This window comes from Chanos chanos, chromosome 5, assembly GCF_902362185.1.
Source record: "Chanos chanos chromosome 5, fChaCha1.1, whole genome shotgun sequence".
In the NCBI taxonomy this organism is placed as follows: Eukaryota; Metazoa; Chordata; class Actinopteri; order Gonorynchiformes; family Chanidae; genus Chanos; species Chanos chanos.
Window position 1 is genome coordinate 47,925,127 of NC_044499.1, and position 14,482 is coordinate 47,939,608.

Here is a 14,482-nt window from a genome sequence, read left to right on the forward strand (position 1 = left end):
CAGCCAGGGTGGAGAAGTGAGTCAGGAAAAACGCATTGCCTGGTTTTACCAAACGGCAGTGACAAAGCAAACATTATAAAACGTAAAAACACATGTGTGCTGAACAATTAATCTCTGCATCCATCATCCGTAATCTGTTTAGAAGGGGGGGGGCGGGGGGGGACAAAAAAACAAACAAACAAAAACCTGTGCGAGGCTTTGAATTACAAACAAAAACACACATTTCAACAACTCTGAAACCTATAGATTACACCTTGCATTTTAAAAGAACACGGCTGGAGGAACTTTTTAGTGTTAGTTTCCAATCTTTTTTTTTTTTTTTTTTTTTCCATTGCTAATCCTCTTTCACAGAAAGAACTTAGATGCTGGGACATGAGTATAATTACAGCAAGCCTAATGTGTACTAACAAAAATATTAATAACAATAATAATTATTATAATAATATATAATAAAATAAAAGACATTCAAATACAGTAAGATTTTTTTTTTTTTGCTTGAAAATACAAAAAAACTACATGAGAAAGCATTAAAATCATATTTGTTGAATATCAGAATAACATATTAACATATTAAAAAAAGCAAGTGCTAATCACATGTTTTTTTTTTTTTTTGTTTAAATTTTTTTCTTTTTTTTCTTTTTTTTTATACCATACATATATACCAGCACATCTGTTGCCTAGAAACAGTTGTCAGGGAACCAATGTCGGCATGGCTCTGCCTCCTGTCCAAGATGCCTCTTCTCTTGGGACAGAACTTATGGCTCCCTGTGTAACCGGCCTGCATCAGGGCTGTACAAAAAACCGCAGTAGAACTCCTCCATCTGGTTCTGCCCGAATCCACGAGACCGGAGCCGGCGTTGAAATGGGAGGAGGGTAAAGGGGGGGGTGTCAAGAGGATGTCTCTCTCGTTTGCCCCCCTCCCCTCCAAAAAAAAAAAAAACCGCACTGTGGCTCCCATCTCTATTCATCCCCCGAATCCTGAGTCAACATATTGCTTCTCTTTGCAATTTTTTTTCCCTTGATCTTTTCAACAATCTCATTCACACTCTGAAAGCCATTAGACCAGGAGAGAACAGGTCCACTGTGCATCATTGCGCTTATCCAATCAGCAAAATACAGACGTTTCAAACCAGCACTGGGGCAGCTTTCCGTTGACACTCCTTCCTCCTCCTTTTATAAAGGTTTTTTTTTTTTTTCCTTTTCCTTTCCGGACAACAATTTGCTCAGTTTTAGCAGTTCTGTTCTCCGCATACTTTCACACACACACGCACGCACGCACGCACACACACACACACACACACACACACACACGCACGCATACACACACAGACACACACAGTCAGTCTGAGTTCAGAATGGCAGAAGCTCTCGATTGGTAGGCAGGCATATTAAAGACCAAAGTGTTGTGTTGTGGGCGAGCGTGGGGCTCAGTTGTGCTGTAACGTGTTGGATTCTATAGGGGGCGCCGAGTCGTACAGAGTGTCCGTGTCGTGTGTCGGTTCTCCAGCCAATGTGCAAGGATTTGACAATGTACCAGCGCCGCAGTCACAGAAAAACCTGGATGGGGGAAGATTATGAACCAGATTAGAACGGATCGGCGTGGATTAATCCTTGTGTCCTGATTAAATCGGACAGTAGTTGTTATTCAGTTTGACTATGTGTCTGTTATAGAAAAACAGAGCGTACACAATTAATATTGCGGTTTCCATCGGTAAGCATCAGCAGCCCAAATAAACGCAGGAGGGCTGCTAGGCATCTGAACATATGTGACAATAGAGCCTCTGAAGAGTAACTGCTAGGAAGGGTATTCATTTGGAACCATTAGGCATAGGACTAGGAGCTCAGCACACATTACAAACCAAACAATTTAGCACTTGTCAGTGCAGAAGTGCAGTTGCTATCTATTTTTCACATGATCAGTCACGTACAACTAAATACTGATTACGCTCCTCTTCCAGTCCCTCTGTGCTTCAAAAATTACAGAAACTGTTATCTCCTTACTTATTTATGGAGCTAAAGCAATAAAGCTTTAAAATTCTTTTTCCTCACAGACATTTTCACTTTGGTCATTTACAGGTAGACACTGTCCAAAAAGCAGTCTAAAATTAGTCTTTTTTTTTTTTTTTTCTGGTCCCATTGTACTTTGACCCTGTGACCCCAGTGCGTACTGTTACGTGTGTCCTGGTCCGTGAGTGAGTCAGACATAAGGTAATGGCGTCCACTGACCTGTCGTGACGTATAAACTCCACGTCATGACCTTGGTGACATTTCTTGATGCAGTTCACACAAATTGCATTTCTGTCTGTTGTGTTACAGGTATGACACCTGAGGAGAGAGGACGAGAGAGACAAGAAAAAAAAACAAAAAACAAAACAAAAAAAAAACAAAAAAAAAAGGGAGTCAACATCTACCATTTCGAAACAAACGATTAATGGACAGATTTTGCTGCCGTACCGTGCATGGAGAGCGTTGCTTACCTGTAGAAATCATGCATGGGGTAGCTGGTGTAACTGGAAATCTTGTACAGGCACTGACCTCGGCTTACTGCTTTCTCAATGGCATCTTGATTGTTCATGATTTTGTTATCTGAGGCGTTAAAAGGGACATTTGCATTAGACGAAGATAAAGCGGTATGCTTTGGAATACTTCATAAAAAATTTTTTTGTTAAAAAAAAAAAAAAAAAAAAAAAGAGTACTTCATCGGCACCTTTCATGGTGACGTTGACACCCGAAGCGAGAAACAGCCCTCCAAATCTGTTGTTGAAAATTTGATTGCCCTCTAAGGTCGCCGTGGCATGGTTGGTGATCTCAATGCCTGGAAGAGTAGGTTGTTAAACGAATTAGGTCAATGTAAGAGATGTTTGATGGGTTTGCAACTGATGAGCAAAGTTCTCAGAAAAAAGACTCACGAATAACACTGACACCAATAGTTATGAGCCTGTATGTCAAAATGAAACTGAAAGTGTGGTTGGCTGGAAACAGATAAATCTACAGGGTGAAGACCACAATCATACAGTCAAAACTCCGCAAAAATGATCACCAACCTGCAGCAAAACCGTCGAATATCCTGTTCTTACGCAACACAGGATGACTGTTTGTACTGATGAGAACTCCAGCCTGGGCATTCCTGAAAATGTCATTCTCCTCCAGAACTCCTATACACACACACACACACACACACAAAATAAACACAGCAATGTTCAGCTAACACAGCAATAGCCAAGGCTCTCCACACAAGAGCCGCTCCTCCATCATCGTGTTAGTGTTTTAAAAGGCGGCTCTTTGAAGACGGGGAACGCTGAATTAGCAACACTCTCTGATCCATAAACGTGTGTACAATATCTCAAAACATGCATGAATAAAGAGGCGAGTCTTTCCCCAGCCTGCCAGAGTCAGTGTAATCCTGACCCGTCAGCAGAGGGCAACAAAGAGCCGTCCGGGCCTTGGTTTTTTTCCAGCCTTACCCCTCCCTCCGTTAAATATGCAGATGCCCCCGTCTCGGCCGTCATGGATCTTATTCCTGCGCAGCGTTGGGTTGCTGTCGGTCTTAATCCACACCCCCGCCATGGCGTTATCAAAGATCTCATTGTCCTCAATGAAGCCCAACCCTTCAAAATAAACCACAAAAAAAAAAAAAAAGTGAGCAACGCATGACACTGCTACTCTCAAGCCGTGACAAGGAACGCTGAGTGTTTAGGGCTTTGTTTTCCCAATGCAAATGAGCCACTCCAATAGCCAAACGGTGCAAGCCTCATGGCTTATATTTATAGTTGCTCCACTTGTGCTGCAGTGGCCCAAATGAGGGAAGGTGTGCGCGCACACACACACGCGCGCACACACATGCACAGCCCCACACACACACACACACACAGAGCCACACAGCCACACACTCACAGACACTCTCTCTCACGCTAACTCACACACACAGCAATCTTTCTGGGAACGTGATGCAGGGCGCTACTTCACAACAAGACAATAGTGTGAGAGGCACTTACCTGAATTGTAAACAAGGATACCTCCATTCTGTCCACCCCAGATTTTATTTCGTCTTATTTTGGGATTGCTACCAGTTCTGCACAGAGAAGAGCACAATCAGCAGAGTGCTTTTCCACACATAACACAGTCCGCCACAAACTCCTCAGCTCTTCCACAGAAGCACTTACACCGCTACAGATCAAAGTAATGCATGTGTAAGATGAGAATGTGAAAATGGATGGGTGTCCAAACCTGATCTGGACGCCAGAATACATGTGATTGTAGATATCGTTATCTTCCAACACCCCATGCCCATTGTCATAGAAATACACTCCAACCTATTCATTACAAAAAAAAAAAAAAAAAAAAAAGACATACTTTTCTGAGCACATAAAGAGAAACAGACAGTTAGGAAACCAAGAACTGAAAAGGCATACAATTCACACACCACAAGTCATCTTCATCTTACCACTGTCAATTTTACTACTATCATTTTACTGTTTTGTTACTGGTACCCCTGTTTCACAATTTCATATTATAGCATATCACTACACACACACACACACACACACACAGAGTCCAGAATATCCATCACATGCCCCATTACAGGAGAGAAGAAAGCAGAGGAGACAGATGACAGCACTGGTTTTGGGGAGTGATACATGTCCTGATGTGGCCACGTACCTGTTTTCCACTGTGTATTCTGTTCCTCCTGAGTACAGGCGTACTTCCCGTGGTCACCCACACACCCGCCAGCGTGTTACTGTACACTTCATTTTCCTCTATCACTCCCTGGCCCTTCTCATGCTGTACATGACAAAACACACACACACACACGTTAATAAACCTGATGACTAAGCAGCAAGCTCAAAGCAACACTCGCATGTATTTGCATATATTATCTTATTAGACATTGCTCGACATTGTTATCAATATTCATTTTATTTACGTTTTTCTTCCTGCGTAAAGAAGACAACGTTTTGAGAGATGCACGCGTGTTGGTGCTTACCACATAGATTCCCCCATGCTGCCCGTCATGGATCTTATTATGTCTGACAATGGGGCAGCTATTGGTTCTGATCTGAATTCCAGCGAGGGCGTTTCCATAAATATCATTTCCCTCTATGAGACCTCTCCCGTCGCCAAAGATGTAAACACCTCCTTGGTTTCCATTGTAGATGGCGTTCCCCCTGGATTAGGAGCAGAAGATGTTCCGATCGTTTAGGACGGGGAGAGCAGAAAGCTTAGCTGTCAAGAGGTTAAGCGGGATCCACCGCCGCAGAAATGGGCAGAGCTAATCCGTCGCTAAACGTTAGCTGTTTTTAGGAGTTTAGTCATCTCTGACAGCTTGTGACAATTTAAGTTAGATTCTGAGATCAAATAGCGAAAAGCAAAAGTACCCAATACAGAAAGGCCTTATTGCAGTTCTTCCATCCAAAGAATGGACAGCAGAGAGAGAGAGAGTGGAAAGTGTTGCACAGGTGTACTGTACCAACCTGATCGTAGGATCGCTGTTGGACGTGATCCAAACGCCTGCAAAGTTATTGGCATAGATCTTGTTCTCTATAAACTGGCCCCTCCCCTTTTCGTGGACATAAATGCCTCCTGTTTGGCCGTGGTGAATCTCACAGCGTACCACCGTAGGGTTGGCATACGCCTTCACTTCAAACCCCGCAATCCTGTTCCTGTGGATGTTGCAGCTTTCAAAATATCCCTGCAGGGGGAGACAGAGAGTCAGAGAGAGAGAAAAAAAAACCCCTAATTTGTTGACTGACAGTGAATGAATGGAGCGGTGTGGAAGCTTCGGCGTTACCATGCCATGGTCGAAAGTGAAAACCCCCACGTCTCGGCCGTGATGGATGTGGTTCCGTCGTATGATGGGGTTGCCGTGGTTTTTCACCCAGATTCCGGCCAAAGCGTTGTTTGAGATTTCGTTATCCTCGTAAATGCCCTGAGAGAAGACACTCATTTGAAAATGAAGCCTCAACCATTAAACTAGCATATCCTTATTATACCCATCTGTGAAACCCGCAAGACTAAATGGTGACACTGTAAAAATTAACGTAGCAATTAAAGATTAATTTAACATCCAGCTAAACGCTAGTTATACACAACTGTTCAAGTGGTGCACCATTCTTTTCGAAGCCTGAACCAATTCAGTAATGTCACGTTCCCATTATACCTTAATGAAAACACGACCAGTTATACTGGGACTTACGTTGTCTTGACCCGCGTCTGGTTCTTACCTGTGCATGATCAGTGATGTACAGACCGACATTTTCACAGTCACTGATGTTGCAATGTTTGATGGTGGGACAGGCACCCTGTCCGCTGACACACACTGCAGACCCCACTGAAGGGAAAAACCAGATCACAGTTTCAAAACACTACAACTTCAAGAGTTCCCCCAAGCAGTCACCCGTATTAATTTCCAGTGTCAGCTGACTAATTGTGAAGCACCTGCAACGGCGCTAAATGTGCCTAAATGTGAATTCTCGGTGCAGACCCCGTGGAGAAAGGTGACTGAATGTGAAACAGTCGCGCAGGTGGCGGGAGATAAGCGCGAGTGGATGGGAGATACCTGTGCAGGTGCTGCGGATAATGCAGTGGTCAATGTTGGGGCTGCAGTTGACGGTGATCTCCAGGCAGTGATGGGCGTTGTGATGCTGGGCTGATTTATCATCAGGGTTGAACTGTGGGCGAGATAATACACAAGACTCACATTTTAGTCAGACTGAGTCAAAGTCGTCAGAAAAGTTGTCAGACTGACTGAAAACGCGGACGTAACACAATCGTAACCGGTCGTGTCAGGGATGTCCGGCACAAAGGCTGGTTCTATACAAACAGACCAGGCCGAAAGGCTCACCTTAATGGTCATGTAGCCCACATAGGCGTCTTCTGATCCCTCCATAAAGACAAACGTGGAATCTCTGGTGTTCTCAATGATGACCTTATCTGCCACTTTTCCTGGAGCTGTACAGACAGTGACAGACACAAACAGGTCATACAATATGTGGACAACACAGAGAAATTCTCAGCCGAGCGGTTTCTAAACGTTATCGTGAAAACGCACCTGCACCAATCATCGTGATCGGAGATTCAATGTAAATCCATTCGTCTGTGTAAACGCTAGAATGGACGAATATCAAGCCGTCAAAGTGGGCCTCCTGCACACCTCCCAGTGCGTCTTCAATAGTGTCGTAATACTAGGAATGAAACAGTAAAGCAGAGGCTGAATCGCCTGGCCCATCAGTTTACCCCCCCTCCTCCCAAAAAAAAAAACCCCTCCAAAAAAATCCAAAAAGCAGACATCATCAAAGCAACTATAAAACACAAGCTTACGGGCCAAAAACTTCAAACTGGATTTTTGCAAAGTTTTATTTTTACTTTCACCACATCAAATATTTAGATTCTGAGATGTTGCAGTTGAGTGAACGGCTTGGCTCATTTGATGAGACATCCGCAGAACATCCAGTTACGTGAATACGTGGGGGGGGGGGGAGAGAAAGAACAGCTTCCTTACCAGCATATTCTCTCTGCCTTTGTATCTTCCAGGGTTACTGTAAAACTGTTCTGCAAAACCAGGCTTCACGTGTGCTCCTTTATACTGCAGACAAACAAGGCGTCTCATCACCAATCGACATCTGATAAGTTCCAATGAAATCAAGCTCTATTTTTAAAGTCATGACTTTGGGAGGCAGATTCTATGAACGGGACTCGCTGCCTTTCGTAAATTAGGAACACATGATCCTATGGCATCACCCCGAAAGAATTACACATGGAACTGTTTTTTTTTTTTTTTTTTTAGGCGGGAGACACAGTCATTTACCAGTTGCTGGAAGCTCTCTTTCCATGGGTTGGGATGTTCGTGTTCTTCAGGGTTGATCTGGTAGAACTTCCCGGGCTCAGGGTGCATCATGGGACGCGTGTACTCGAATACTTCCATATATAGTCTCTTCCTGTGGAGTACATTTAACCACGTCATCAATGACGGGAAGTCAGAGTGGGTATTCTGTCTGCTTGATGACAGTACATCACCCACCCACTCCCCACCCCCCAAAAAATCAGAGCCTCATGCCTGTTTAGGCTAACTGATCTGTATCACAAAAAGCACAGACAAGGTAAATGAAGCAGCCCGTTCCACCTTCAAACTTCTACTTTCCAAAACACCCTCGGTTTTCACCCTGAGAAGGCTGTTATGCTAGGTCATCCATCAATGAGAAGATATTTCTGTGGGTAGTTGCATTCACTGATGCTAAACATGTAAACAGTGAAATCTCCATTCACATATGAGCAATTTTCACTGATCCAATAAGCTGTCCACATTACTCATGGAGACATATACTTTCAGTTTCAGTTAGAAAAATGACACAGCAATAGTTTTGTGCTTAAACCTGTGTGTGTGTGCCAACAAACTGCTCTCACTGCATGATATGCTTTAGGCAGAATTTAACTACTTCATTTCTCTGCTATTTATACCAACAACAACAATTTTTTTTAAAAAAAGAATAGAAAAGAAAAAAAAAGGGTGAAGTGATAAAGAAGCAGAAAAACACATCGCAGTGCCTTCAGGTCAATTGTCCGATCGGATTCTGTAATGTTTTATTTTTAATTTCACCCCACTAAATATTTATGCCCCGAATCACTGTAGCTGGATTCATACTTCAAACAAACGGGATAAATCAGATAAACATATTTAGAGATGAAATGGTAAATGAATCCCATGTGTGAATTCAAAAGGAGCTGACCAGAGAATGGGGTCATTGGCAAGCTCGCTGAAGCGTTTGCACACACACGCTGCCTGGCACAGGTCCTGCTCCAGCAGGTAGGAGAAGATCTTCAGAACCACCTCGTCTGGAAGCTTCTCCTGCAGGTACTGCTCTGCAGGTGCAGCTAGGAAAGACAGACGTGTCCACGTTCAGTCTCTGACATTTACAGTGTGTCATTAAACGTATGAAAATGACATTTTGTAGTTCCAACTGTCTGACTACACACCAAGCTCACACAAACGGTAAAGCAATCCGCTGCCATCACAGCATATGTAAATTTTAAAAAAAAAAAAAAAAAGCTAAATGAAATTCAAAATTAACTGAGCACAGTGGAGAACATAGTGTGCCCCCATTTCGTCATTTTAACTTATGTATTGTTATTTCTGTCGCTTTTGAACAAATGGCGATGTGGAGCGGCTGATGAAACCGGGTTACGAGATGTTCAGCAGGACGCAACACACCATGCAGTCATTTAGTCAGATGTTGTGAACCTTGTTCTGGTGTTAAAAGTTGGCGCCCGTTTAGGGCTTACATTTTCATGAGGTGAATTTGATCCATTTGCCAGATTCTGGATAACGGGCTGAGGCACCAATGCTCCAAGACAAGACAGTTTAGTGAAGCGCTAACTGGGGGTATCCTACAGATTTCACATCAGACACCTGCCCAGCCTGTAACCTCTCAGGAGCAGCCCACTCACCTGGTAGGTCTGGAGACTTTCCCGACACCCTGGCACGCTTAGCTCTGTGGCCAAAGTTTTCTGTGGTGGACGTGGAGGCTCCCTGTAATTGGAGAACGACACAATTTTTTTTTTTTTTCACTAACTTCTTTCATAAACAACTGAAAATTACAAAACCAGAACTCGAGCCTACGTTAAATTTGTTTCTCGGGTCAAACCCAAAGGCAAACAAGAACGGCTGAATATAATTTCCTCCGTCGTAATTTAATTTCGGTGTGACATGGGTGCGGGACGCGGGTTAACCGTACCTCCATACTGTTTTTTGTGGGGCACGCAGTTCTCTTGGGCAACAAAGACTTTCTGCGGAGTTGGTACGGACTGTTCTGAGCACCTGGACCAGATTCTTCTGCAACCATATCTGCAGGGAGGTCCTCATCTGCACAGAAAAAGAAAAAAGAAAAAAGAAAAGAAAAGAAAAGAAAAAAGAAAACACATTACTGCATTCAGTATGGCATTTCCCAACCTATATAGTAAAGGCCCCCAACATTCACATCCACATTCACCGTATGACTCTCGTCATTTTCCCCCGCGTATGCAAAAAGCACAGAGTACCTACTGGAGGAAACCATATAGGATGCATATAGAGAGGGAGCACGAGAGAAAGAGAGGCGTTGAACAAAAGAGAAAGACCATCCGATTCTGCTCTCCTGTCCAAAAAAACAAGAAATATAAAAAGAAAAAAAAAAAAAATAGAAGAATCTTCTGTGAGCAGTGGGGGCCTTCTACCTCTGAACACCATGGGGTGCACAGAAAAACGGTCACAAATGGATTAGTGGGTTGGGGGGGGGGGGGGACAACATGTACATAAAAATAGACGTGACGCAGTCAGGGTGAGGGTACACACTTACAGGAAAACAATCTGAGGCCTAAAAAGCAAACCACTGGTCTTCTCCAAAGGTAGAGCCGCAGTAAAGAACTCTTTAGTGCGCTGACAATTAAACCTCATTCTCTTGTTTGCAAAACAAACAAACACATCAGTTCATTGGTTCTATGCTAATGTTAATCAGAGTCAATTTTCAGTGAAGCATCATCCACTTCTTCTACTTGCAGTACAAGGCGTCAAAAACCTCAAACTGCTTCTCTGTGGTTTTGTGCAACGCCGGGCAGTGATACAGCTGGGTGTTTCCTATCCAATCTAATACAAACATCACCTATCGGATAACAGACATAACCACATCAGCTCAATGGGGCTGAGGACCCAAATCTACAACGTCCCTATAACTGCCTACACCTTTTTTTTTTTTTTCTTTTCCATACGCCAACTGGCCCTGTGAACCAGTCTGCACGTGCCAGACTGGCCCCACTGAAAGTACTCCGTCCCTACCTGGATCAGTGCCTGTGGAGGTGCGTGCCCTACCTACCTGTAGTTACCTGATGTACTGATCACCTGAGGCCTACAGTCTGTCCTTCCCTACAGCAAAACTGGTACCTGGAGACAATATCCAAAGGTAACAGGTGAGAGAGAAAAAGAATGTGGGTTTACACACGGACACGTCCACTGCTCTGTCATTATGGGTTTGCAAAAAAGATAAAACACACCACAGAAAGCTACTGCTTCGATTCACTGGAGGTAGACTGTGTATGCTTTTTAATCCGATTTCATACCTGTACCCCAAACACAGTGTTTGGGAATTAATTCAAATACAAAGGTACGAGAGAGCATCTGAATAAATCAACAGGATGAATCACAGCTGTGACTGCCAATATTTTATGTGGGAGAACACAACAAAACCCAGAGGGGAAAATCAGTTTAGCAACTTTGCTTAGAAATTGTAAACTCATGAAACCAAATACTGAAAAACCAAAACAGTGAAAAAGCAGTGGTTAAACTCCTGGAGGCAGACTACGTCCAAACAAGTCAAGATTTGTGATCAATGACGCTCACAAATCACTTCTGACAGCACAACACGCAAAGCAACGGTGTCAGAACTGTCTCGATCAAAACAACTCCCTAACGAGGATTTTTAACACTGGTAAACCTGATGGCAGTGTTACTGACCTACTGCCACTTAAATGGCAAACACATATTTCTGAGGAAAATGACTGGATATGCACACGCAGCTCCTGAAACACTCTTGAGAATAGGTGACATTTGGATAGGCTGATAAGAACAGTATTCCAACCCTTTGAACAAAAGGCTGGTGTTTAAATTGCACGCTGTCCTTTATACACTCGTCAGAACAGCGAGACATCACCACACACTTTTCATGGCACATGTATGAATCCAGCCTGTAAATCAATCCTTAATACAGCGTGCACATGATATCAACTGACTCCACTAAAGGATGTCACATGCAAGCCGTGTACCAATTTAGTGTCAGTGTTAGTCAGGTAAGGCCGATAGTTACAACATGCTAATACATTTTGGATTAAATTCAAGTATTTGCTAGAATGGCCAAGTGTACACTCTTCAGTTAACACCTGGGTAAAATTCACAGTGAAAAAGTTAAAACGTCTCATCTCTCAATCATGGCTAAACGACGGATGTAGCGTAGGCTGCAAAGTAATCATTTTACAACTTAGAGGTGACAAACCAATATGCCAGTAATCGTCTGTGAGTCACACAGAACCGCCAGGCATCAAATCTTAAACGTACTAGCCATTAGACAACTAATATGATATCCATTCGTTAACAGCTTCGCGTTACTGGTAAGCACCAGTGAAGAAATGTCACTTAACGTTATTCGTGACAACAGAACTGAGTATAAACATAGAAAGGTGTGTGGGTTTCAGGTCTTATATCTGGCACAGTGAATATTCCGAAAACGTATAAATCATTGGATTATATTCCAACTGGCCAGTGGCAAGACATTTGGTGAAGACAAAGGTTCCTGATTGATTATCACAGATGCATTTCTGAAGACAAGCTGTTTGAGCAATATATTTTAGCGCAGTATATAGCGCCCAAACAAACACATTCACCCTAGCCATTAAAATAAGATGGTTTGACCATTTGCCATTAACACCAACACCGACAAGCAGTGATTTTCCCGACATTTATCTCTGTCGGCGTGAAACTGAACTGCGTAGCTAGCCAGTTAGCTAGGATAGCTCGTGTTGGCTAACAAATCTGCTGTATAAACACAGACAACATAATAGAGGGGAATGGCAGCGCAAAGCTGAAAGTTTTCAATTTTAGTTACTTGTATTCTTGTTTATAGTACTATTTGTAACACCAAGATCACTGTGAATAGTACCGGGGTATATTACCGGTGTAGGATAACAACAGTAGCTTATATTGGTTTAGAATGGTTTGCAGAAACAAAATTAGCTCGATGGCATCATACAATCAGAACAACCAGCCAGGTTAGCATGCTACAACGTAGCTAAGATAGATAGATTAGCACGGCAAACTAGCCGAAACCTGCTAGCTAGGGACAGCTATGCTACACCCCCCAAAATGGCAGCCCACTGGCTAGCTAACCAGCTACGCAACATATATTTCTTGTCTGGGAAAAAAAACAAATTGAACAATAAAAATGAGCTCCGCAGAAATACGTGTAGTTTAATGCGATGTTGTGTGACAGTCCATTTAAGAGTGTAGACCCTAGAAAGAAACATAATACCCTTCAAACTGTGCCCCTTAATCAGATATGCTAGCTGTCTAGCTAACCGTCCATAGTTCTGGCCAGTCAAGCCAAACAAAGCGCGGCCTGTGTGCCACTACTCAAAAGCCTCGATGTTTCCCGTCCTTCGTGCAACAGCGTACATGACTAGGGAACAATTATATTAAACTACGGGACGACAAAAATGAAGCAAAACTGTAAAAACGCTCAGTTTGTTGAATTACCTACTAATGTCATGTCTTACCTCTTTCTCCGTTGTTCCTTTCCGGCTGCACCGGGCGCGGCCTCGATACTCGCCTTGGTCTTCTGTTGGTTGCTCTGACGGAGTTCATTTGGTGAGTTGAATATTTTTTAAAAAATACAATTCTTTTCTCGAATCCTCGTCTCTGATGTTAACATAGATGCTCTAATTCCAATCCCATTTAAACCATTCCCTTGAAACACCCACCCGAATTCCTACGCTAATGAGATTTTTACAGGGTGTTATTGGTGTTTTTTTCGGACAGCTCCCCCTGTGCTCCTCTGAGCGAGCTCCCTCTCTCTCTCTCTTGCAGGAGGAGCCATTAACTCACACAGGGACACGAAAGCGAAAAAAATCACTAGGGAGCCCTATCCACCAATGGCATAATGTATTTCCGTCCTTCCTCAGCCGTGCAAATCTCTCCCTCTTCTATCCCTGGCCTTTTTGACTTTTGGGTTCACAGACCCGAGGTGAGGGGAGCCCTAAAACTTAACCATGTTGTTGTATTAAATTAAGCTTTTACCATCATTATATGAATGTAAATCATACATTTGTGCCTTATTTTCAGATCTTGGAATTCAAAGGCTGATATGTGAAAATGCAGTGAAATTGTAAATATGCTATTTCACTGCAATTATGAAATCAATACACTAATTGAATAAACAGCCCATTCTCCTGTGAGATTTTTTTCAACTGTTTTTTTAAACTGTTAACTTTACCTGACCCACAAAGACAGTATTTAAAGACTGAAACTGAGGTCACAGAGGTTTAGACTATACTAAGGCTAAGACGAAACCTTAAGGTTTTAGCAAAATTGTTGAAGACAGTGCTAGGATGTGTTTTCATTTGTTACTGGTATGAGTGTATTTGTCACTGATAAGAAGACACATAGGATTTTTGCCACAATCCTTTTAAGGCTATAGAATCATAAAATAAACAGTGGATTTATTAACTGAGATGGAATTTACACCAGTCTGTATTCTCTCACATGTGCACTGTATACCCATAAGGGGGTGCTATTGTGCATCAGTAGGAGATTTGTTAATACATTTGTAATACAGGCTGTAATAAGCAAAATGTAATGACGGTACTGCAAGAAAAAAAAAAAATCAATGAAAAAGAAAGAATTCACAGAAAATATTTAATTAAACAATTAACATAATCTTCAATCCTGCAAGACCTCAGATTCCATGGA

The 14,482-nt window shown here is 42.7% G+C and overlaps 1 protein-coding gene across 2 annotated transcripts; it reads right to left on the minus strand.

Moving 5' to 3' along the window:
- Positions 1–650: 650 nt before the first annotated feature.
- fbxo11b (F-box protein 11b) lies at positions 651–13,550 on the minus strand. 2 transcript variants are annotated; one of them, XM_030774383.1, is made up of 22 exons: positions 13,291–13,550; positions 9,729–9,856; positions 9,442–9,523; positions 8,724–8,868; positions 7,805–7,934; positions 7,499–7,582; positions 7,049–7,181; positions 6,842–6,948; positions 6,557–6,668; positions 6,222–6,328; positions 5,789–5,926; positions 5,472–5,689; positions 4,985–5,165; positions 4,660–4,782; positions 4,228–4,313; positions 3,996–4,072; positions 3,465–3,608; positions 3,045–3,155; positions 2,708–2,815; positions 2,478–2,586; positions 2,227–2,325; positions 651–1,557 (listed from the first exon to the last, which is right to left on the minus strand). In XM_030774383.1, the coding sequence occupies exons 1-22, from the start codon at positions 13,376–13,378 to the stop codon at positions 1,428–1,430; spliced, it is 2,640 nt and encodes an 879-aa protein (XP_030630243.1). In that variant the 5' UTR covers positions 13,379–13,550; the 3' UTR covers positions 651–1,427. The 2 variants fall into 2 exon arrangements, with proteins under 2 accessions (XP_030630243.1, XP_030630244.1); XM_030774384.1 differs by lacking the exon at positions 13,291–13,550 and adding an exon at positions 10,842–10,890.
- Positions 13,551–14,482: the final 932 nt, after the last annotated feature.

Excerpts from the sequence above, each read along its gene's own strand:
- fbxo11b (XM_030774383.1), bottom strand. The coding sequence starts at position 13,378 with ATGAACTCCGTCAGAGCAACCAACAGAAGACCAAGGCGAGTATCGAGG. Across the intron at positions 5,166-5,471 it reads AACAGCGATCCTACGATCAG|GGGGAACGCCATCTACAATG; the intron begins GTTGGTACAGTA and ends CTCCTAATCCAG. Across the intron at positions 1,558-2,226 it reads GAGTTTATACGTCACGACAG|GTTTTTCTGTGACTGCGGCG; the intron begins GTCAGTGGACGC and ends TCCCCCATCCAG.